Source organism: Oncorhynchus gorbuscha, unplaced genomic scaffold (genome assembly GCF_021184085.1).
Source record: "Oncorhynchus gorbuscha isolate QuinsamMale2020 ecotype Even-year unplaced genomic scaffold, OgorEven_v1.0 Un_scaffold_867, whole genome shotgun sequence".
In the NCBI taxonomy this organism is placed as follows: domain Eukaryota; kingdom Metazoa; phylum Chordata; class Actinopteri; order Salmoniformes; family Salmonidae; genus Oncorhynchus; species Oncorhynchus gorbuscha.
The window spans coordinates 129,116-154,588 of record NW_025745851.1 but is presented as its reverse complement, the minus strand read 5'-3'; the positions used below and the strand labels follow the sequence as shown (position 1 = coordinate 154,588).

Below are 25,473 nucleotides of genomic sequence, written 5' to 3'. Positions count from 1 at the left end.
TTAAATATTTACATTCATGCACTTTGAAATTAATTTAGTAACTGTTGGAAAAACATTTAACTGCGGGGCACTACCACAACCAAGGATTTTGAGTTGAGGCCATTCCTTCACTTAATCTGTGAGCTGTCAATCATTTAACCTGGGAAGGAAAGAAGGGAAGTGGATCTAAGTCCTCATACAGCAGCATGGACATATAGGGGTCATATTCACTAGACACCAAAGAGAAGAACACTGAACAAAACGGGCAGGAACTACCTGAACTTATCCAATAAGAAACTAGCATGTGTTGAATATGACTCAGTGTCTGGATGTCTACAATGGCTTACTGATCACTATATCAGTGTGCAAGGATCTCAGCCACCCGAGCCACGACCTGTTCACCTCGCTACCATGTAGAAGGCGGAGACAGTACAGGTGCATCAAAACCGGGACAGAGAAACAGGACAGCTTTTATCTCCAGGCCATCAGACTGTTAATTAGGGGGGAGGGGTGGGTGGTTGGATGGGTGTGGCTGAAGAAACGGAATGAGAGGTTGAGACCCACTTCTTGTTTGAATATTGTACCAGTGTTCTGTTAGCTTAGTAAAAAGCCCTCCTTTTATAATGACATGTTATATACATATTGACTGTAGTTCAGTGTTACTATAGTCAGCTTCTTCATCTCAACAACCTTAGTCTTCCTAGTGACTGTACATCTTACCAGACTGTAGTTCAGTGTATTATATGTCTCAGGATTGTCTTGTGTTGTACACTGCTTTGTTTTTATTGTAGCAGCTTGGCTTTTTGAAAATGTAGCATTTGTAGCATTTCTGACAATCTATGTGACCCTGTGTGTTAATCTATGGTCAACTGTGTTTCACATTCTTTATACCAAGTAAAGCTGTTATTCATATTGCCGTGTGACATTGTGTCCATCTGTGATTGAATTCCAGCTATGAATGTTCCTACAGTAATAAATAGGTCAACCTGTGTGGTGAAAGCTATGATTCCTTATTGATGTCACCTGTTAAATCCACTTCAGTGTAGATGAAGGGGAGAAGGATTGTTAAGCCTTCAGACATGGATGTGTACAGTATGTGTACTGTGTACAGTATGTGGGCCAAGGCATTTAAGGTGTTCTGTTGGTCCAACTAAGATTGATTTGACATGGAACAAACACATTTCACTACTAAACCATATTGTAATAGTTTCTAAATGATATGAAGCAGCTAGTTCAGGTGACTATTGCTGCCCAAACCTGCATCTAAAGAACCTAGAAAACCTTTTATTATATAAAGTCACCAAACAATGAAGTAGATGTGAAAACAGGCAGGATGTTTTACTATTAAATACATTGTATTACACAAGCGGACAATGACAGTCTGGCCTTTTCACAGAAAGACAACTATGAACATCTCATTGTGGGTCTTCTGGTTGGTCAGTAAAGCAGAGAGACATGCAGTCTCAGCAGCTCATTACTGCTCTGTGTGTGTGTCTAAAGACCAATATATTGGACAGCTAGATACTTCCTCCCCCACCATTAGCCCCCTCCCTCCCCCACCATTAGTCCCCCTCCCTTCCCTCCCATATTTTCTTCTCTCTCCTCAGCCCCAGTTGTGTTGGTCTTCCTCTGTGGTGGTCAGTATGTCAGTAACCAGGCCGGTGCCAATAGTTTTGTTGCCATCTCTGAGAGTGAACCGTTGACCTTTCTCCAGAATCATAGGCTGGCGCAGCGTGAGGGTCAGAGATGTGTCTTCACCTGGCATCACCATGTCCTGTTAGAGAGGAGAAGAAGGTCAAGCACAGCCCTGGAACTATGCTACACACTTTATTTCAGAATACACAAATCACATTGGGGAAAAAGACTGACAGATGGACACCCACCTTGTCTCCTGCCAGGTAGACCCTGCAGGCCATGTCCCAGGTGAGGGAGAACATGACTGGCATGAAGTTACTGACAAAGGGCTTGTGTCTGCCTCCCTCCTCCTTACTCAGAACATAGACCTGAGATGAAGAGATGTTTTAATGACACATTCTACATCCATTCCATTAAAGAACACGTATCCTAACCTTGGACTATGAGAATAATACACTAGTACATAAACACAATTTACAAATATACCACAAATACTATATACCATAGCTCTAGACAGACATTTCATTTGATCAAATCGTTGAGGGTCAAATTTAAAACGCTGAATAAAGGGAAATTATTTCAGAAGACGATATACTGAGAATACTAGACTGCAACACTACGCATACAGTACACCTAGAGTTCACACTCCTCTAGGGCTGCTAGCTGAAGATACAGACCCGGACTTTATTTATGATGATACAGACCCGGGCCTGGACTTTATGATACGATACAGACCTGGACCTGGACTTTATAATATGATACAGACCTGGACTTTATGATATGATACAGACCTGGGCCTGGACTTTATGATACGATACAGACCTGGACCTGGACTTTATGATACGATACAGACCTGGGCCTGGACTTTATGATATGATACAGACCTGGACTTTATGTTATGATACAGACCTGGGCCTGGACTTTATAATATGATACAGACCTGGACTTTATGATATGATACAGACCTGGGCCTGGACTTTATAATATGATACAGACCTGGACTTTATGATATGATACAGACCTGGGCCTGGACTTTATGATATGATACAGACCTGGGCCTGGACTTTATGATATGATACAGACCTGGGCCTGGACTTTATGATATGATACAGACCTGGACTTTATGATATGATACAGACCTGGACTTTATGATGATACAGACCTGGACTTTATGATATGATACAGACCTGGACTTTATGATATGATACAGACCTGGGCCTGGACTTTATGATATGATACAGACCTGGGCCTGGACTTTATGATATGATACAGACCTGGGCCTGGACTTTATGATACGATACAGACCTGGGCCTGGACTTTATGATACGATACAGACCTGGGCCTGGACTTTATGATATGATACAGACCTGGGCCTGGACTTTATGATATGATACAGAACTGGGCCTGGACTTTATGATACGATACAGACCTGGGCCTGGACTTTATGATATGATACAGACCCGGGCCTGGACTTTATGATATGATACAGACCCGGGCCTGGACTTTATGATATGATACAGACCTGGGCCTGGACTTTATGATATGATACAGACCTGGACTTTATGATATGATACAGACCTGGGCCTGGACTTTATGATATGATACAGACCCGGGCCTGGACTTTATGATATGATACAGACCTGGACTTTATGATATGATACAGACCCGGGCCTGGACTTTATGATATGATACAGACCCGGGCCTGGACTTTATGATATGATACAGACCTGGACTTTATGATATGATACAGACCCGGGCCTGGACTTTATGATATGATACAGACCTGGGCCTGGACTTTATGATATGATACAGACCTGGGCCTGGACTTTCTGGTGGGGCTGGATGGAGCCTGGTTTGCTCATAACCATCCCTCTCCTAATGTCCTCCCTCTTCAGCCCTCGGACCAGAGCCCCCAGGTTATCTCCTGCCTCTGCTCTGTCCAGAGACTGGTGGAACATCTCAATGCCTGGGGAGGAGCGAGGGGGAGCGAGGGAAAGAAAGAGATGGAGAAGGGAGGTGAAGGAAGAACAATTGAGAACGGTGCTATGTTTTGAGGTTTAGGATGGAGTTGATGGGTTACCAGAGGGATATTTTGGGTAACTGTCCAGTAGTCTTATTAGTGGGTATTTGGTGCCAGAAGTGCAGTGGAGAAACTGTTGTAGTTGTAACTTGGTGTTAGAGCTAGTTCTGTCACTACACTGTACTAGGGGTTAGGGCTAGTTCTGTCACTACACCGTACTAGGGGTTAGGGCTAGTTCTGTCACTACACCGTACTAGGGGTTAGGGCTAGTTCTGTCACTACACTGTACTAGGGGTTAGGGCTAGTTCTGTCACTGGTACTTAGTTCTGTCACTACACTGTACTAGGGGTTAGGGCTGTTCTGTCACTACACTGTACTAGGGGTTAGGGCTAGTTCTGTCACTACACTGTACTAGGGGTTAGAGCTAGTTCTGTCACTACACCGTACTAGGGGTTAGGGCTAGTTCTGTCACTACACCGTACTAGGGGTTAGGGCTAGTTCTGTCACTACACCGTACTAGGGGTTAGGGCTAGTTCTGTCACCACTCTGTACTAGGGGTTAGGGCTAGTTCTGTCACTACACTGTACTAGGGGTTAGGGCTAGTTCTGTCACTACACTGTACTAGGGGTTAGGGCTAGTTCTGTCACTACACTGTACTAGGGGTTAGGGCTAGTTCTGTCACCACTCTGTACTGGGGAGGGTTAGTTCTGTCACTACACTGTACTAGGGGTTAGGCTAGTTCTGTCACTACACTGTACTATGGGTTAAGAAACTGTACTAGGGTTAGGGCTAGTTCTGTCACCACTCTGTACTAGGGGTTAGGGCTAGGTGTACTAGGGGTTAGAGCTAACTGTCACTACACTGTACTAGAGGTTAGGGCTAGTGTCACTACACTGTACTTTGAGGTCACTACACTGTAGGGGTTAGGGCTAGTTCTGTCACTACACTGTACTAGGGGTTAGGGCTAGTTCTGTCACTACACTGTACTAGGGAGAGCTAGTTCTGTCACTACACTGTACTAGAGGTTAGGGCTAGTTCTATCACCACTCTGTACTAGGGGTTAGAGCTAGTTCTATCAGTACTCTGTACTAGGGGTTAGAGCTAGTTCTATCAGTACTCTGTACTAGGGGTTAGAGCTAGTTCTGTCAGTACTCTGTACTAGGGGTTAGAGCTAGTTCTGTCAGTACTTGTACTAGGGGTTAGGGCTAGAAGTGCTAGGGGTTAGAACTAGTTCTGTCAGAAACTAGTTGTAGTTCTGTCAACTCTGTACTGGGGTTAGAGCTAGTTCTGTCACTACTACTGTTCTGTCACTACACTGTACTAGGGGTTAGAGCTAGTTCTGTCACTACACTGTACTAGGGTTTAGAGCTAGTTGTCACCACACTGTACTAGGGGTTAGAGCTAGTTCTGTCACTACACTGTACTAGGGGTTAGGGCTAGTTCTATCAGTACACTGTGACAATGAACAGCAATTAGTGTTGAACTGTACTTACAGGAATAATTCTAGTAATATGAACACAGTTTTACAGCATATGTTACCCTGTGTGCTACAGCTCTAAAATTGAAATCAATCTTTCTATAGTGGTGTGGCTCCCCATTCACTTACCAGTGACCACAGACTTAAAGGCACGGTTGTGCCCCACAAACTCACAGTCGTCGCCCTTCTTAATGACACCCCTCTCCAAAGTTCCAGTCACCACCGTACCCCTGCCTGAAAGAGGGATGAATGAATAAATGGTGTTGATACAGAGAGAGACGTTTAATAAATGGTGTTGATACCCAGAGAGAGACGTGGTTAGACAACAGCAGACAGATCAGAACAGAGAGAGACGTGGTCAGACAACAGCAGAAAGATCAGAACAGAGACAGAAGTACTGACAGCTGATGGGACAAGTCCATCACACGTGCATCAATCAAATAAACAGTGAAACAGAAAGGTACAAAGGAAACTGATACAGGTGCTTCCAAACAGTTACTGTCACTAAATCACAACGTTAATTGTTTACTCCATGTGTAACTCTGTGTTGTCTGTTCACACTGCTATGCTTTATCTTGGCCAGGTCGCAGTTGTAAATGAGAACTTGTTCTCAACTAGCCTACCTGGTTAAATAAAGGTGAAATAAAATAAAAAATGTTATAGATACCACTGACTATTCCTACACAGAGATGTACAGGAAACAGGCACGTTGTTCCCATCACAAAACACATGCTGCACAGACAGAACAATCATTTCAAAGTTGTTTTGGGGAGCAAGGGGACAGGCTCTGCATGGGGAGCAAGGGGGCAGGCTCTGTATGGGGAGCAAGGGGGCAGGCTCTGTATGGGGAGCAAGGGGGCAGGCTCTGTATGGGGAGCAAGGGGCAGGCTCTGTATGGGGAGCAAGGGGGCAGGCTCTGTATGGGGAGCAAGGGGGCAGGCTCTGTATGGGGAGCAAGGGGGCAGGCTCTGTATGGGGAGCAAGGGGGCAGGCTCTGTATGGGGAGCAAGGGGGCAGGCTCTGTATGGGGAGCAAGGGGGCAGGCTCTGTATGGGGAGCAAGGGGGCAGGCTCTGTATGGGGAGCAAGAGGGCAGGCTCTGTATGGGGAGCAAGGGGGCAGGCTCTGTAGGGGAGCTCTGTATGGGGAGCAAGGGGGCAGGCTCTGTATGGGGAGCAAGGGGGGCAGGGGAGCTCTGTATGGGGAGCAAGGGGGCAGGCTCTGTATGGGGAGCAAGGGGGCAGGCTCTGTATGGGGAGCAAGGGGGCAGGCTCTGTATGGGGAGCAAGGGGGCAGGCTCTGTATGGGGAGCAAGGGGGCAGGCTCTGTATGGGGAGCAAGGGGGCAGGCTCTGTATGGGGAGCAAGGGGGCAGGCTCTGTATGGGGAGCAGGCTCTGTAGGGGCAAGGGGCAGGCTCTGTATGCACGGGACAGTGGGATCCCATCGCAGTGTTTTATCTATTGTCATGTTTTCATTAGGAAACACCTATCTGAAGTGCACAGTGGAAGAGCTTGAATTTATCCCTGCAGTACTTCTGAATGATGTCATTTTAATTAACAATGAGTCAGATCAATGACAGAGAGGAGAAGAAACCATGTAGTGGCAACAGCTTTTTAACTAAATGACAAATCTGGGTTTCTTTACAATTTGAGCTAGTTGTCAGTCACCTGGGATGGAGTAGACTCCCTCAATGGGCAGCAGGAAGGGTTTCTCCAGCTCTCTCTTGGGCAGAGGGACATATTCATCCACTACTGCTAGGAGCTTCAGCACTGCGTTCACCCCCAGGTCAGGCTGTTTGTTCTGGGGAGGTTAGACGAGATGAGACAACAGGTAAGGTTTCACCTAACAGTTAGCCTCAATTACCAGACTGATTACCGCTGCACTGTCTGTCTGGAAGGGACGCCGTTTGGGCCAAGAGGCGTTGCACAAAACAAATTCAAAATTGATTGAATCACCTTCAAACCAATCAGAAGAGAGGCCACAGTGCTGCATTTTTCAGGAGTAAGACAAGCACTTGCCATTTTTCAAGAGAAAGGCATGTCGAACAGCAGGACAAATCGGCTAAATGAGCCAAAAAAGGCAGATAAATATTATCAAAGTGAGAATATGTCTACGTGAGAATAAAATAAATATTGTAGCCCAACATCAGCTAGGGGTATATCTAACGAATTTGCACCTAATATTTTTGCCAAACTGTAGAGATGAGTGTACTGCATCAGGATCAATACAGAGAAAGTCTTGATACAGTAACCTCAGATAGCCTTCAGTTCTCTAATTTAGATGAGATGCTTTCACACAGAACAGAGCAGCTCTGATAGGCAGCAGAGTTTATTTAGCAGAGTTCAGACTGTCATGTAAAGCTTTATATTTAGCCATCACCTTGTAAGTATGACGTTACATGCGTCGTCTACTGTCTGTCTACTGTCTGTCCACTGTCTGTCCACTGTCTGTCTACTGTCTGTCCACTGTCAGCAACGGTGCTACGTGTCCGTCATCAACTAAACCAATCCCATAGTTCAGAGGATGCTGATTGGTCTGTCAGCAACGGTGCTACGTGTCCGTCATCAACTAAACCAATCCCATAGTTCAGAGGATGCTGATTGGTCTGTCAGCAACGGTGCTACGTGTCCTGTCATCAACTAAACCAATCCCATAGTTCAGAGGATGCTGATTGGTCTGAAGCAATGGTGATAGAAAAGACGGGGCTCATGCTGTCTCATGCTGTCACATACCCTGCCAGACTGATACCCCTGCAGTGTTTAATGTAAGCTGTTTAATGTAAGCTCCTGTTTAATGTAAGCTCGTGTTTAATGTAAGCTGCTCCTGTTTAATGTAAGCTCCTGTTTAATGTAAGCTTCTGTTTAATGTAAGCTTCTGTTTAATGTAAGCTTCTGTTTAATGTAAGCTCGTGTTTAATGTAAGCTCGTGTTTAATGTAAGCTCGTGTTTAATGTAAGCTCGTGTTTAATGTAAGCTCGTGTTTAATGTAAGCTTGTTTAATGTAAGCTGTTTAATGTGTTTTTAATGTAAGCTCCTGTTTAATGTAAGCTCCTGTTTAATGTAAGCTTTTTAATGTAAGCTTCTGTTTAATGTGTTTTTAATGTAAGCTTCTGTTTAATGTAAGCTCCTGTTTAATGTAAGCTTTTTAATGTAAGCTGGTGTTTAATGTAAGCTCGTGTTTAATGTAAGCTCGTGTTTAATGTAAGCTGGTGTTTTTAATGTAAGCTGTTTAATGTGTTTTTAATGTAAGCTCGTGTTTCATGTAAGCTCGTGTTTAATGTAAGCTCCTGTTTAATGTAAGCTGGTGTTTAATGTAAGCTCCTGTTTAATGTAAGCTCCTGTTTAATGTAAGCTCCTGTTCAATGTAAGCTCCTGTTCAATGTAAGCTCCTGTTCAATGTAAGCTCCTGTTTAATGTAAGCTCGGGGGTCAGGAGGATTTGTGAGGCTACATAAAAGGACCACATTGAAATAAGTCAGTTGACTTTGTGTTTATAAACATCAACTATGTTGCATGTATGTATTATTGTACGAACGTGGCTGAAGCAACAGTATGTATTTTAAAACGGTCAAATAAAATACAATGGATCAACCTTCCTAGCGAGCTGATAGCCTATCTGAAGTCGTGAGGTTATTCTGTCACCACCACAACCCTACCTCGTACCAGGCACTCACCTCCAGGGCACAGAGGGCCGAGCCGATGACGACGGGCGTGTTCTCACCGTCGTAGCCAAACTCTGTGAGCAGCTCTCTGATCTCCAGCTCAACCAGCTCCAGCATCTCCTTGTCCTCCACCGCATCCGCCTTGTTCACAAACACCACCACGTGCTCCACGCCGATCTGCCGGGCCAGCAGGAGGTGCTCCCTGGTCTGGGGCATCTGTCCGTCCGTGGCCGCCACCACCAGGATGCAGCCGTCCAGCTGAGCCGTGCCTGTGATCATGTTCTACAGGAGAAAGGTCAACATGTCACCTCGTGTGACAATCTAACTGTCATTCTCTATTTCTTTACCTTTCATACTGAATACTGCATTGTTGAGGAAGAGCCTGCTAGTCACCATCTCTCTGTTCTGTTTATACCTGCTGTGACAAATCAACGTGAACTTGAGACAATGCCCCGAGCCTCAAACCCCCATTAAAATTCTGGTCCCGTAATCACAAAGTGTCTCAGTAGAGTAGAGATGTAGGATCGGTTTTGCCTTTTAAATGACAGACCTGCCAAACACCCCCGATACCATAATGGTTTTACATGTGTTTGTCCTTTAGCAGCCACTGTTATCCAGAGCAACTTACAGGAGCAATTATGGTCAAGTGCCTTGCTCAAGGGCACAGAGACAGATGTATTACCTAGTCAGCTCAGGGATTTGAACCAGCTAACTTTTGGCTACTGGCCTAACGTTCTTAACCCGTAGGCTACCTGCCACCCCACGCGATACCCACACTGCTCAAATCATAGGCAAATACACATTTGAGTTTCTTTACCTAATAATGATGTTGGCAGAAGATTCAGCAGGAATGGTATGTTATAGACTGTTAAAGGTACTTGGTCATTGGCTGCTCTTCAGTAGGTTTTTAGTTTTACCAGGCAAGTCAGCTTGCCAGGTAAGAACAAATTCTTATTTTCAACGGCGGCCTAGGAACAGTGGGTTAACTGCCTTGTTCAGGGGCAGAACAATAGATTTTTACCTTGTCAGCTCGTGAATTCTATCTTGCAACCTTTTGGTTACTAGTCCAACGCTCTAACCAGTAGGCTACCTGCCGCCCTAGTTAACTAGAAATACGTTTAAATGTCCAATCAGGGCTCGTCCTAGGATTTTCTGACAAAGTGGTGCTGATGTTGGCCGAAGGTTGGGTAGGGGAGGTCCGGAGTGGTTTAGACAACTTCCCCCTCAGGAAGTTGGAGCATTTAGCAATTTTGAAAAACCTGTAACTGCCATTTCCTGAAACCTAGAGTCTTAAATTATATCAAACAATGTAGCCAACACAGAAGTCTTGTATGAGCCTAAATAAAACTGAAGTGGTCTCAAAGAAGCTATCAGCATTATTCTAGGTTCAATTTAGGGGTAATGATTATTCTAATTAATAGTTGTCTTTATGTGGATAGTCTAGTGAAAATATAAACTGTCTTGATTTTGTTTGGGGAGAAAATTCAGAATAATTAAATAACTGGATGCAATGTGGCAGCCCAGCTGACTGTATAGGCCCAGCTGACTGTATAGGCCCAGCTGACCGTATAGGCCCAGCTGACTGTAGAGGTCCCTGCCGACTGTATAGGTCCCTGCCGACTGTATAGGTCCAGCTGACTGTATAGGTCCCTGCCTCCCTGCCGACTGTATAGGTCCAGCTGACTGTAGAGGTCCCTGCCGACTGTAGAGGTCCCTGCCGACTGTAGAGGTCCCTGCCGACTGTATAGGCCCAGCCGACTGTATAGGCCCAGCCGACTGTATAGGCCCAGCCGACTGTAGAGGTCCCTGCCGACTGTAGAGGTCCCTGCCGACTGTAGAGGTCCCTGCCGACTGTAGAGGTCCCTGCCGACTGTAGAGGTCCCTGCCGACTGTAGAGGTCCCTGCCGACTGTAGAGGTCCCTGCCGACTGTAGAGGTCCCTGCCGACTGTATAGGTCCCTGCCGACTGTATAGGTCCAGCTGACTGTATAGGTCCCTGCCTCCCTGCCGACTGTATAGGTCCAGCTGACTGTATAGGTCCCTGCCTCCCTGCCGACTGTATAGGTCCAGCTGACTGTAGAGGTCCCTGCCGACTGTAGAGGTCCCTGCCGACTGTAGAGGTCCCTGCCGACTGTAGAGGTCCCTGCCGACTGTAGAGGTCCCTGCCGACTGTAGAGGTCCCTGCCGACTGTAGAGGTCCCTGCCGACTGTAGAGGTCCCTGCCGACTGTAGAGGTCCCTGCCGACTGTAGAGGTCCCTGCCGACTGTATAGGTCCCAGCCGACTGTATAGGCCCAGCCGACTGTATAGGCCCAGCCGACTGTATAGGCCCAGCCGACTGTATAGGCCCAGCCGACTGTAGAGGTCCCTGCCGACTGTAGAGGTCCCTGCCGACTGTAGAGGTCCCTGCCGACTGTAGAGGTCCCTGCCGACTGTAGAGGTCCCTGCCGACTGTAGAGGTCCCTGCCGACTGTAGAGGTCCCTGCCGACTGTAGAGGTCCCTGCCGACTGTATAGGTCCAGCTGACTGTATAGGTCCCTGCCTCCCTGCCGACTGTATAGGTCCAGCTGACTGTAGAGGTCCCTGCCGACTGTAGAGGTCCCTGCCGACTGTAGAGGTCCCTGCCGACTGTAGAGGTCCCTGCCGACTGTAGAGGTCCCTGCCGACTGTAGAGGTCCCTGCCGACTGTAGAGGTCCCTGCCGACTGTAGAGGTCCCTGCCGACTGTAGAGGTCCCTGCCGACTGTAGAGGCCCAGCCGACTGTATAGGCCCAGCCGACTGTATAGGCCCAGCCGACTGTATAGGTCCCAGCCGACTGTATAGGTCCCAGCCGACTGTATAGGTCCCAGCCGACTGTATAGGCCCAGCCGACTGTATAGGTCCCAGCCGACTGTATAGGTCCCTGCCGACTGTATAGGCCCAGCCGACTGTATAGGCCCAGCCGACTGTATAGGCCCAGCCGACTGTATAGGTCCCAACTGACTGTAGTAGTCCTGCTGACTAGTAGTCCTGCTGACTGTAGCGGTCCTGCTGACTGTAGCGGTCCCAACTGACTGTAGCAGTCCTGCTGACTAGTAGTCCTGCTGACTGTAGCGGTCCCAACTGACTGTAGTAGTCCTGCTGACTAGTAGTCCTGCTGACTGTAGCGGTCCTGCTGACTGTAGCGGTCCCAACTGACTGTAGTAGTCCTGCTGACTAGTAGTCCTGCTGACTGTAGCGGTCCTGCTGACTGTAGCGGTCCCAACTGACTGTAGTAGTCCTGCTGACTAGTAGTCCTGCTGACTGTAGCGGTCCTGCCGACTGTAGCGGTCCCAACTGACTGTAGTAGTCCTGCTGACTAGTAGTCCTGCTGACTGTAGCGGTCCTGCTGACTGTAGCGGTCCTGCTGATGTTCCAGATCTCCATCCCTGACCTCATCCATCCAGTTAGGTCGGACTACCAGGCTGCCATTCATTCAACATGCCTTGTTGTCATCCCTGACCCCATCCATCCAGTTAGGTTTGACTACCAGGCTACCATTCATTCAACATGCCTTGTTGTCATCCCTGACCTCATCCATCCAGTTAGGTCTGACTACCAGGCTGCCATTCATTCAACATGCCTTGTTGTCATCCCTGACCTCATCCATCCAGTTAGGTTTGACTACCAGGCTGCCATTCATTCAACATGCCTTGTTGTCATCCCTGACCTCATCCATCCAGTTAGGTTTGACTACCAGGCTGCCATTCATTCAACATGCCTTGTTGTCATCCCTGACCTCATCCATCCAGTTAGGTCTGACTACCAGGCTGCCATTCATTCAACATGCCTTGTTGTCATTGCTGACCTGACTTATCACATCATTAGCAGCCTACTGTTGACCTCCAGCTATATGAAGAGGACAGATCAACTGATTCATTAACAAGGGACTACTAATCTTTAACAGTGAAAGACTATTAGTGGAACAGCTCTCACGGCCATGTCTGTTTCCATCCACACAGCGACGTGCACTGAACTACCGATGCACTGCACGTTTCCTTGCTCGTCAATGCGCTCGCACCTACTACGGTGGCGGAGATCAAAGCATCTGTGGGCAAAAAAGTGTTCTCACTTCGTTGACTAAACGCTGTAGCTAACTACTTCCTTTGTAATGATGCCTGAGCTAAGGAGCCAACTACCAAATAATAGTGGTTATGTGCTTGACTAACACATCCATTACCCAACCCGTATTCCTCACACATCAGTGGTATCAACAGACGAAGTGGAGAGCTGCCATCCAGCTGGAGAGAGAAAAAAATACTCAAGGGGGCGGGAAAGAGCAGAGGGCGAGAGATTTTCTCTCCTCGCCCCGGACCTCTGATTGGCTCAGCTCCAACATCAAATGGTTGAGTCAAAAACAATAATGTGTTCTGTATATTTTAGAGTCGTTTTTTTAACTGGAGTATTTTGATCTCAAATTGCGTGCAGGTTGGCAGGTCTGAAATTATAGTGAATAAGAAGAAGGAACTGATCCTAGATCAGTACTCCTACTGAGACTCTGAAAAGGGCCTCAGGGTTATGGCTAAGCAACATGCCGAACATCCCTGTGCCGTATAACCATCCAATCAGATCTTCTCAAACCCAGAGGGGTTTACCTGACGACTCAAACTGAATTCTTCCACTGCTCTATGTTCGCTACATAGTTCAGTCTGAGACTACCATCATTGAAGTGGTTTGTAGTGACTTCAAAATGAGGAGTGTTGTACAAAACAAAAGTCGTCAGTGATTGGATCGTCTTTCACCAATCAGAGTATCAAAGCCAATGGCAAAATTTCAAAACACCCCTTTACCCCTGTGTGCTAGCTCTGGCCTAACCCATCAGTTTCTGGGACCCATCAGAATGATTACATTGTGTTTGTGTTCTAGAAATCGTCAGGTAGGTACGCAGATCCAGACTCATTGTGGGGAAAAAAAACTCTAGTCTGTGGACGTAGCGTGGCATTTGGCTGGAGCAAAGAGTTAGATTAGCCAGGCAACAGAGAGGTATGGGTTTAGGGTGGATTTTAGAATGGGAATAACATGTGTGTTCAGGTGCTTGTGTTACCTTGACGTAGTCAGCATGGCCCGGGCAGTCTGTGTGTGCATAGTGTCTGTTGGCTGTGGTGTACTCTACATGGGATGCATTGATGGTGATGCCCCTGGCCTTCTCCTCAGGGGCATTGTCAATGTCCTCATACTTCTTATAGCGGGCGCCTCCAGCCTCAGCCAGCACTAGAACCACAAAGGCTCAATTAAAAACATACAATAGCATCATATATAGAGAACACACAGCATCTGACAGAACATTGTTATTTTGCCAGCAGATGCTTTGATTGGTCAACAGTCCACAGTAACTCAATGGGTTTCAAGCACGCTTGTTATCTGCTTAGTTTGAATTCAATAATAGATGTAAAATGAGAAAAATAAAAGGTGACATCAGTTACCTTTGGTGATGGCAGCCGTTAGAGTTGTCTTGCCATGGTCAACATGGCCAATCGTGCCAATGTTCACATGGGGCTTGTCTCTTGCATATGTTTTCTTGGCCTTAACCTCTGCTGCAAAGTTCCGCAGAGTAAATGGCACTGCACACTGAGAGAGAAAAAGGATGAAGAAGAGTGTTTGATGGAAAGCAGGGCCAGAAGACGCATATGGGCAGGAGATCAGTCAAAAAAGGCAACCCAGTTTTTGCCACCCAAAGCATTACTAAAACCAGCAAACATTACTACCCCCTAGGACTGTAATTGTATATCCCTGATTGGTTAGCCATAGGATGTGTGAATGAATGCATACTCAAAACACCATCTAGGTACTCACCAGTTTATAGGAGCTGTGCAGAAGACCCGGTGAGGAAAGCTGAAGGGCTAGAACGACAACATGTATTTAATAATCAGGTGGAGGACTCCCGAGACCGTCGACTGTGTCAAGAGAAGTCGCTAGCTAAATATCACAAGGTGTACATACATGGCTTAGGGCCATCTAGCTTCGTCCTGCAACATAAGAGATTATGTTGACATTGGGTTTATTATACACAACTAGCTATATTGCGGGACGAAGCTAGGCCATGCATAATGTGTATAGGCTAGTTATCTGTTATAACCTAGGCTACCTCAAAACACATTACTGTTCCCTGTATGTTATTCTTTCAAACTGCAAATGTTTCTGACGCTAGCTACATCGTTAGAAAACTAATTTCGTTTTTAACTGTATCTGACACGTTTCTGATAGGCCTAACGTTTTCACAACGCAAGAGATCGCTTGTTTAACTAATATTATTTAACGTGACCTTGCTCTGCCTGCGGAACGAGTCGAGCGGCTAGCCTGCTACAGCATCCTTGCTCACTAGGGTTCATTCAAACCCCACATACGTTTCGTCGCGATTAAAAATCAAAACATTATCATGGTAAATAAAGATTATTAATAATTGAACACAGTAAATTACAATATTGGGTGTGTGGTTGTGAATGTGTTGTATAACTTTAACTAACCAGAGAAACATGCACGAAGCCCAACGAGCGCCGCCATCTTGGACTGACAAGCGGATGAAAGTGACGTCATTACATGGTGACCGTTTCTTTTTCTTCTTCGTCTGCGGGTTATATGGCGGACTACAACCCAAAAAGGTGTGTTGCCGCCACCAACTGGATGGGTTGAAACCAAAACAAGGTAAAACAGAAAATCCATACGTGGTAGGGAAACTAATTTAATCCACCCAAATAAAAATAGTACATTGACAAAACAAAACTCCCACTAGGGCCTGAGAGGGTGACAATATTCCATTTAACTCATTTGATAAGAAATGTTTCAGCCCCAGGAACCGCTCTGCTGCATCCACAATGATTTATATCTTCCTGGACCTTCTCTCCACCTTGGCAGTGCCATTAATTACCATAGCTAAAAAGGCCACAAAGTCCACCATCTTAAGTCCAGTGCTTCTCTCCTGTTACTGGGCAAGTGGGCATGAAGGTAACACATACCCATCCTTCCAGTACGTCGTAGCGAACTGACTTACAAAACTCAGTGTTGGACGAGACTGACCATACCTTCATTATCCTAGTTACACTTTGGAGTACATTTTTACAGTAGAATTACTTAACTTCAAAGGAAGTCTCAAGTAGACAAGTAGGGTTGGGGCGGTGTAGACCACACTATCTACCTAGAGAGTTTTCATCTGTATTTTTTGTAGCTGTCTACATACCACCAGACCAAGGCTGGCACTAAAACTGAACTCAATGAGATGTATTCCACCGTGAGAAAACAGGAAAATGCTCATGCAGAGGTGGAGCTCCTAGTGCCTGGGGACTTTAATGCAGGGAATCTTAAATCAGTTTCACCTCATTTCTATCAGCATGTTAAATGTGCAACAAGAGTGACAAAAATTCTAGACCACCTTTACAACACACACAGAGATGCGTACAAAGCTCTCCCTCGCCCTTGTGACGGCCCTGAATTTTTCTGAACCGTCTCAGTGCAGCTCCTTCCAATAGGGCGCTTTCCCTTTAATTCCCAATTAAATAGCCAGCATCAGCTGCGCGAAAGGGGGGTTGTGATGGAGACGTGACTGAGGATGTGATCAACCCTCAGTTCCCGAAGCTTCTCTATTCCGTTGTTATGTTGCCGTTAAACGTGTGTTTTGTTGCCTAATAGAGTTTACCCAGGATCGGATCCACTCTTTGCGTCCCTGGACTACACCTCTCCGTTCTTCGTGGCCTTTCTCCGCGGGAGATCTATTGGCGGATTGGATTGTCTGACTGACCGACTGACTACCACCTTTTTGTATACGGTATTTCATTTGTTTTGGTGTGATGTATACTGTGATTTATGTAGTTAGTTGTAGTTGAGGACTTAAGAGTGATACGCTTTAAAGTTCTGTGGTAAACTTATTGTTCTATTGATGGTATGATTAATACTGGGTTTACGCTACACTGAATGAATGGACAAACATTGCGTGACAAAAGTCACTTGAGTTCACTGAACTCCTTTACCGGGCTGGACTCTTTAGGCCCGAGGTACAGGACATTTCTGGAGGAACCAGAACTCATTGTGTTATATTATTATATGTGTGTGTAATCATTGATGTTGTTAATACAACCCACGCAAAAGAGTATAGTTGTTTTTGAAGTTCTTTCCAATGTTTTAACGGTTTATGAAAAGTTTATTTCCATCCTGACTTTTACATAAGTCCTTTGTATTGGTGTAGACTTGACGGACCAGATGGGACTCATTCCCACCCAAACTAAAAGGAGAAACCAATGTTTTCTCTGGTAGGCACAACCTACCTGGCACCCCTATAAATAATAACCTCAAGTCAAAACCGTTACACCCTCCATTTGGTAAGTCTGACCATAACTCCTCCTGCTTCTAAGCAAAAATTAAAGCAGGAAGCACCAGTGGCTCTGTCTATAAAAAAGTGGTCAGATTAAGCAGATGCTAAACTACAGGACTGTTTTGCCTGCACAGACTGGAATATGTTCTGGGATTCTTCCGATGGCATTGAGGACCACATCAGTCACTGGCTTTATCAATAAGCCCATTGAGGACGTCGTCCCCACAGTGACTGTACGTACATACCCCAACTAGAAGCCATGGATTACAGGCAATATTTTCACTGAGCTAAAGGGTAGAACTGCCGCTTTCAAGGAGCTGCTCTAACCCAGCTTATAAGAAATCCCTCTATGCCCTCCAACGAACCATCAAACAGGCAAAGTGTCAATACAGGAATAAGATTGAATTGTAATACACCGGCTCTGACGCCCGTCGAATGTGACAGGGCTTGCAAACTATTACAGGCTACAAAGGGAAGCACATCCACGAGCTGCCCAGTGACTCGAGCCTACCAGCTTCGAGGCAAGTAACACTGAAACATGCATGAGTGCATCAGCTGTTCTGGACGACTGTGTGATCATGCTCTCCGCAGTCGATGTGATTAAGACCTTATAACAGGCTAACATTCACAAGGCCGCTGGTCAGATTGCAGGACGTGTACTCCGAGCATGCACTCACCAACTGGCAAGTGTCTTCACTGACATTTTCGACCTCTCCCTGTCGGAGTCTGTAATACCAACATGTTTCAAGTAGGCCACCATAGTCCCTGTGCCCAAGAACTAAGGTCACCTGCCTAAATGACTACCAACCCATAGCACTCACGTCTGTAGCCATGAAATGCTGTGAAAGGCTGATCATGGCTCACATCAACACCATTATCCCAGAAACCCTAGACCCACTCCAATCTGCATGCTGCATCAACAGATCCAAAGATGAGGCAATCTCTATTGCACTCCACACTGCCCTTTCCCACCTGGACAAAAGAAACACCTATGTGAGAATTCTATTCATTGACTACAGCTCAGATTTCAACACCATAGTGCAAAGCTCATCACTGCATACCGCAGTTAATGACCCTGGGACTAAACACCTCCCTCTGCAACTGGATCCTGAGCTTCCTGACGGGTCACACCCAGGTGGTAAAGGTAGGTAGCAACACATCCGCCACGCTGATCCTCAACATGGGGGGGGGGGGAGTGAGTCCACAGTCCCCTTCTGTACTGCCTATTCACTTATGACTGCACAGCCAGGCACAACTCTAACACCATCATTATGTTTGCTGACGACACAACAGTGGTAGGCTTGATCACCGACAACGATGAGACGTCAGAGACCTGACCGTGTGGTGCAAGGACAAAAACCTCTCCCTCAACGCAATCAAGACGTTGGAGATGATTGTGGACTAGATTTGGCATGGGTCCTCAGATCCTCTAAAGGTTTTACCGCTGCACCATCAAGAGCATCCTGACGGGTTGCATCACCCCCCCCCCACCCCCCCCACTATGCTGCTGCTACTCTGTTATTATCTATGCATAGCCACTTTAATAACTCTACCTATATGTACATACGTACCTCAATTACCTCGACACCGGTGCGCCCGCACATTGACACATTGACTCTGTTCCGGGTCCCACTGTATATAGCTCCACTATTGTTATTTACTGCTGCTCTTTAATTATTTGTTATTCTTATCTGTTATTTATTTATTTATTTATTTTCTTAACACTGCATTGTTGGCTTGTAAGTAAGCATTTCACTCTACACCTGTTGTACTCGGCGCATGTGACAAATAACATTTGATTTGATCCTATCCAGTTGGTGGCGGCAATACACCTTTTTGGGGTTGTAAGTCCGCCATGAAACCCATCGAAGAAGAAGAATGGCTTCCTCTGAAACGCATGATGATTCTACGCACAGCAAATAGCTTCGGACTCAACTAGAATGTTCTAGAACCGTTACATTCGTGTACAGTATTAAAGGGCAGCGAAATAAGAACCAACGTTAACATTGTGACACTGGGCGTTTTCAACAAACAGGCGAGTAAAAAGAGCAGCCCAGCTACGTTAAAACTGCCTGACATGTTGTTTACTGTGCTAACAGTAGCCAGTACGACAGCTTTGCCGTAGCTCTCAAAATAGCTAAACCTAACTCAGCTAACGTTATTCTGTATGTGCTTGATATTTATGTGACAACTTTCATAGCCAGCAACTTGCTCGCTGTTAGCTAGGCCTAGTATCAGGGATAAAAAAATGTCATATTTTTTCGTCACTTACCTATCTAACGTTAGTTACAACCACTTTAATACCAACTCGGGCTATGGTTAGGTGATTTATTTGAGAATGGAATGTGTCAGTGGTCAGGAACCTGCGGCTCTTAATGTCCTGTAGCTGCTTCCTGGAGATCTGGCTAAAATGAGTCATTCAAGTTATCAATAGACTATAGAATAATACTGATGGTATGTCAGAACTTGTAGAGCCGTTTGTAACCCTAATTGCAATTAATTGAACGTTACTAAGTGCATAGGTTGATTTTGCTTTCTGACCACAATTCAGTGCCAAATTTGGGGAATAATACATTGACAAACAGGTTCTGGAATAATTTCACCCATTTTTGTCATCAGCAAAGAGCATCATGGCAGAAGACCAACGCAACAGGAGACATCCCCAAAACCTCCAGGGTGTCCTTCGATTGGCTGTGGAGGCTGGCTCTGCTGCAGATGGACCCGCCCTCCCTGAACCCATGTCAGAGGAGGTAATGGTCTTTCTTAGTCACCTCCCAGGTCGTCTTCATTACAGATGACTGTGTAGATTAGCAGATCTCACAACATCTTGTTACGTTGACAACCAATTTGACATTGACCGTAATGTCACTTTTGTTACAGAGGAAAGAATGGTTGAAAGGAGCTCTTGCGGAAGTGGCCAAAGGACAGAACAGCGAGGTGGAACAGATGAAGGAGTGTATGCGTGTTCTGCTGAGAGATGGAGGGTGTGAGAGGGGGAGAGAGGGACAGGAGGAAGGAGAGGATGAAGAGGGGGAGACAGAAGGGGCACTGGAGTTTCTCTCAGAGCTGTGTGAGAACCTAGACAATGCCAGAGGTGAGACATGCCAAGAAACAGGTGCTTATGTAAAGGAATTACACTTCAGCTTGTGACCCAAATGAAAGATTCCACTGTCTTTGATGGACCCGAGTTAAAACAATATCAAATTAAAATGTAAGTTGCTGTAGTTTTATACTTTACATTCAGAAAGCATTCAGACCCCTTGACCTTTTTTCACATTTTGTTACCTTATTCTAAAATGGATTAAACTACGTACAATACCCCATAATGACAAAGCAAAAAAAAATGAAATATCACATTTGCATAAATATTCAGACACTTTACTCAGTACTTTGTTCAATCACCTTTCACAGCGATTAGTACCTCATCTTCTTGGGTATGACGCTACAAGCATGGTACATGTGTATTTGGGGAGTTTCTCCCATTCTTCTCTGCAGATCTTCTCAAGCTCTGTCAGGTTGGATGGGGAGCATTGCTGCACTGCTATTTTCAGGTCTCCAGAGATGTTCAATCAGGTTTAAGTCTGGGCTCTAGACTTCTCCCGAAGCCACTCCTGCGTTGTCTTGGCTGTGTGCTAAGGGTCGTTGTGAAGTTGAACCTTCGCCCCAGTCTGAGGTCCAGGGTGCTCTGGAGGAGGTTTTCATCAATGACCTCTCTACTTTGCTCCGTTCATCTTTCCCTTGGTCCTGACTGATCTCCCAGTCCCTGCTGCTGAAAAACATCCCCACAGCATGATGCTGCCAGCACCATGCTTCACTGTTGGGATGGTGCCAGGTTTCCTCCAGATGTGATGCTTGGCATTCAGGCCAAGGAGTTCAATATTGGTTTCATCAGACTAGATAATCTTACTTCTCATGGTCTGAGAGTCTTTAGGTGCCTTTTTTCAAACGCCAAGCGGGCCTTCACTCCTTTTACTGTGGTGTCGCTTCTGTCTGGCCACTCTACCATAAAGGCCTGATTGGTGGAGTACTTCAGAGATGGTTGTCCTTCTGGAAGGTTCTCCCATCTTCACAGAGGAACTGGAGCTTTGTCAGAGTGACCATCTGGGTCTTGGTCACCTCCCTGACCAAGGCCCTTCTACCCTAATTACTCAGTTTGGCCGGGCAGCCAGCTCTAGGAAGAGTCTTGGTGGTTCCAAACTTCTTCCATTTTAAGAATGATGGAGGCCACTGTTCTTGGGGACCTTCAATGCTGCAGACATTTTTTGGTGCCCTTCCCCAGATCTGTGCTTCGACACAATCCTGTCTCGGAGCTCTATGGAATTTCCCTTCATTCTCATGGCTTGGTTTTTGCTCTGACACGCACTGTCAACTGCGGGACCTTTATATAGACAGGTGTGTACCTTTCTAAATCATGTCCAATCAATTTAATTTACCACAGGTGGACTCAAAGTTGTAGAAACATCTCAAGGAATATCAATGGAAATAGGATGGACATGAGCTCAATTTCGAGTCTCATAGCAAGGGGTCTGAATACTTATGTAAATAAGGTATTTCTGTTTATTCTTTTTAATACATTTGCAAACATTTCTAAAAACCTGTTTATTCTATCATTATGAGGTATAGTGTGTGATGAAAAACATTTTTAATAAATTTGAGTAAGGCTGTAATGTAACAAAATGTGTAAAAGTTGAGTGGTCTGAATACCTTCCTAATGCACTGTATATTATAGTAAAGACAGATCTACATGGACATGAATGACAAGTTCTATTCATTAATAATAATACTGTGTGTATTGTCTCTGGTCTGTCTGCATGTCAGACCTGATGACCCTGGGTGGGTTGGACCTGTGTATGTCGCAGTGCTTGAACCATCCTCAGGGCAGCGTGAGGTGGCGTGGTGCCCAGCTCATCGCCTCCTGTGCCCAGAACATGCCCCAAGTGCAGTGCCACTTACTCAGCAAGGGGGCGCTACCCAAACTGCTACAGCTGACCGACTCAGATCCCCACCCCACCGTTCGAGTGAAGGCCCTCTACGCTGTCTCCTGTAAGTGTTGCCCCTTGGATAGATACAAACAATATGGGGAGCACATTCCACCATTGGGCAAATCCTGAATCATGAGAGAGAACTCTAGCCTATCAAAAGGCAAGGTTAAAATATTGCTAATATCTCCAGTTTCTCTCAGATCTAAGTGAAGTTCTGCTGGCCTGGGTGTTGCTGATAGGAGTTAATTTAGATCTGAGCAGTAGTGAAGTACCACACAGTAACTCTTTCTCTCTCCATCAGGTCTGGTGCGGGAGCAGGAAGTAGGTCTCCGGGCCTTCCTCTCTCACGATGGCTTCTCTGTGCTGATGAGAGGCATGCAGTCTGACAACGAGAAACTGAGGACCAAGTCGTCTTTCTTACTCCTCAACCTGCTCACAGTCCACCCAGAGCATAAAGGTGTGTGACTAACAGGTCCTCTCTGTCTGACTGCGAGACTCATTTGGAGACTAGAGACTGTCTCTGTTTGCAGCTGTGTGTTGTTATTGGTGGAGACTAGAGACTGTCTCTGTTTGCAGCTGTGTGTTGTTACTGGTGGAGACTAGGGACTGTATCTTTGCAGCTGTGTGTTGTTACTGGTGGAGACTAGACTGTCTCTGTTTGCAGCTGTGTGTTGTTATTGGTGGAGACTAGAGACGATCCTGCTTTGTGTCCCTGATGTAAGAAATGATTTGAACTGGGTTATTTGGATCATAACTAAATAAATGTGTCCTTGTGTGACAATGTACCATCTCTCCCTCTCTCAGATACAGTTCTCTCCATGGGTATGGTGCAACAGCTGGTGTCTGTTCTACGCACGCCTCACTCCTCCTTCCACGAGCATGTGCTCGGCGCCCTCTGCTGGTAATACATGTGAACACACAGAGAAAATGTCTTGAAACTTGCAATGTCTTCTCAATGGAGCTTCAATAAAACAAAAAGTCTCTTGTCTGTAGCCTGGTGGAGGAGAGTCCTCTGGGTCTGAGGGACTGTCAGAGCCCTACCTTGGGGCTGGAGGAGATGCTCAACCAGCGGGCTGAAGATCTGCAGGGGAGAGAGGAGTGTCAGGTTGGTAACCCTACACACTTCACTATCTTTCACTTCCCATGTGACCCATGAACCTCTCCATCTCTCTAAAGGCGTCCGATTGCTTCCCATCCGGAACAGTTTGGAACAGTTTGTCTATATTATGAGGTTTTGTTATGTTTTTGGTCTTCGGCGAGGGTTCGGCTGTTCATGCACTTTTTTCTCGAGGCAAAGTGAATTTCGGTAGCTGAAGTCTACGCCCCTTCGTCAGTCTTAAATGAAGTGTTTATCATTCAACGACAGACAGTCTCGTTCACATGCACATTTTTTTTCTTTTTTAAATACTGCACCAAACACCTTAGCTAGATGTAAAATTGCGCGACTAAACGTCAAAAGTAATAACATTTCTTAAGTTATCGTAGATGAATTCAGACTATTTTGAGGAAGTGTAAACTGACTACAGCATCTCAAGATGGACAAACGGGACTGTTGGTGCTTTTCTTTCTCGTTTTTCAAGCAACCGTCTTTGAAGGGAGGAGGCAGCACTGTGGTTTGGCTAGACGCCATCCGAAGCCTTAATACCACCCCTCTGTCACTCCCCATGTGTCTCCTCTCCACCTCTAATACTGTCCTTGTCCCTCTGTCACTCCCCATGTGTCTCCTCTCCATCTCTAATACTGTCCCTCTGTCACTCCCCATGTGTCTCCTCTCCATCTCTAATACTGTCCTTGTCCCTCTGTCACTCCCCATGTGTCTTCTCTCCATCTCTAATACTGTCACTCCCCATGTGTCTCCTCTCCATCTCTAATACCGCCCCTCTGTCACTCCCCATGTGTCTCCTCTCCATCTCTAATACCGCCCCTCTGTCACTCCCCATGTGTCTCCTTTCCATCTCTAATACCGTCCCTCTGTCACTCCCCATGTGTCTCCTCTCCATCTCTAATACCGCCCCTCTGTCACTCCCCATGCGTCTCCTCTCCATCTCTAATACTGTCCCTCTGTCACTCCCCATGTGTCTCCTCTCCATCTCTAATACTGTCCTTGTCCCTCTGTCACTCCCCATGTGTCTCCTCTCCATCTCTAATACTGTCCCTCTGTCACTCCCCATGTGTCTCCTCTCCATCTCTAATACTGTCCTTGTCCCTCTGTCACTCCCCATGTGTCTTCTCTCCACCTCTAATACTGTCCTTGTCCCTCTGTCACTCCCCATGTGTCTTCTCTCCATCTCTAATACTGTCTCCTCTCCATCTCTAATACCACCCCTCTGTCACTCCCCATGTGTCTCCTCTCCATCTCTAATACTGTCCTTGTCCCTCTGTCACTCTCCATGTGTCTCCTCTCCATCTCTAATACCGCCCCTCTGTCACTCCCCATGTGTTTCCTCTCCATCTCTAATACTGTCCTTGTCCCTCTGTCACTCCCCATGTGTCTCCTCTCCATCTCTAATACCGCCCCTCTGTCACTCCCCCCCCGTGTGTCTCCTCTCATCTCTAATACTGTCCCTCTGTCACTCCCCATGTGTCTCCTCTCCATCTCTCTAAAAGCACCTTTTCGTTCTGTCCCTCTTACTCTTCCCACCGGTCTTTCCCCTCTCAAGGTGCATGGCTAATAACATGGAATAATGTATTGATTCCCCACAGTGTTTTGCCAGGTATATATTGTTACTGGGCTGCATCCTGTCTTATTTCCTTCCTCTGGTCTCCTCTTTATAGGAAGAGTTGGAGTTCTGCAAGCGCTTGCGTTCTGCTTGTTTCTGCAGACGGCAACCTGACGACAGTGGAATGGATCGCTGAAATCCAACTGGTCCTCCACTTCTCCTGCAGTGCCGTCATTGGCTAGGAGACATAGGAGGACATTATTTTTTTTTTAAATGAACTCCTTAAGGAAAATCTGCTGATGTCGTTGTCCATCTAGACTCATGTTACAGGGTGGCTGGATATAAGAGTGTAGCAGGCTTTAGAGAGCAGAGGGTGCTTCACTAATCACTGTCACCAGGCGACGCAGAAACTTCTATCTCTTGTGTTCAGTCACTTCTACCGTGTCCACTCTATATATCATTATGTTCATTATGATCTACACCTGACTACTTCCTGCTGATCTCTTGCAAAAGAGGTTTCTAACTTCAAAGGTGTTTTCCTGGTTGAATAAAGATGGCACCGTAAGTCATTTCTGAACATTTCTTCAGGTTATCTGATCCTGCTTTGTGATGTACTCCCCCCTGTTGCTGTTAAGCTGCTGAAGAGAACAGATTAGAGAAACCTTGACCTTTGGATTCTGGCCCAACAATCCCTCAGATTCCACATAAAATATCAGATGTCACATTTAGTGGTAATGAGATT

At 46.1% G+C, this 25,473-nt stretch overlaps 2 protein-coding genes across 2 annotated transcripts; one reads left to right on the top strand and one right to left on the bottom strand.

Annotated features, from left to right (window-relative positions):
* Window positions 1-1,292: 1,292 nt before the first annotated feature.
* On the bottom strand, window positions 1,293-15,361 carry tufm (Tu translation elongation factor, mitochondrial). The gene is made up of 10 exons (XM_046335873.1): window positions 15,252-15,361; window positions 14,581-14,627; window positions 14,211-14,355; window positions 13,832-13,998; window positions 8,784-9,053; window positions 6,779-6,911; window positions 5,241-5,345; window positions 3,429-3,580; window positions 1,863-1,982; window positions 1,293-1,753 (listed from the first exon to the last, which is right to left on the bottom strand). The coding sequence occupies exons 1-10, from the start codon at window positions 15,319-15,321 to the stop codon at window positions 1,583-1,585; spliced, it is 1,380 nt and encodes a 459-aa protein (XP_046191829.1). The 5' UTR covers window positions 15,322-15,361; the 3' UTR covers window positions 1,293-1,582.
* A 3,566-nt stretch (window positions 15,362-18,927) lies between these two features.
* On the top strand, window positions 18,928-24,995 carry hspbp1 (HSPA (heat shock 70kDa) binding protein, cytoplasmic cochaperone 1). Its single transcript, XM_046335868.1, has 8 exons — window positions 18,928-19,124; window positions 19,709-19,839; window positions 19,970-20,183; window positions 21,908-22,132; window positions 22,373-22,528; window positions 22,876-22,972; window positions 23,065-23,176; window positions 24,847-24,995. The coding sequence occupies exons 2-8, from the start codon at window positions 19,720-19,722 to the stop codon at window positions 24,925-24,927; spliced, it is 1,005 nt and encodes a 334-aa protein (XP_046191824.1). The 5' UTR covers window positions 18,928-19,124; window positions 19,709-19,719; the 3' UTR covers window positions 24,928-24,995.
* Window positions 24,996-25,473: the final 478 nt, after the last annotated feature.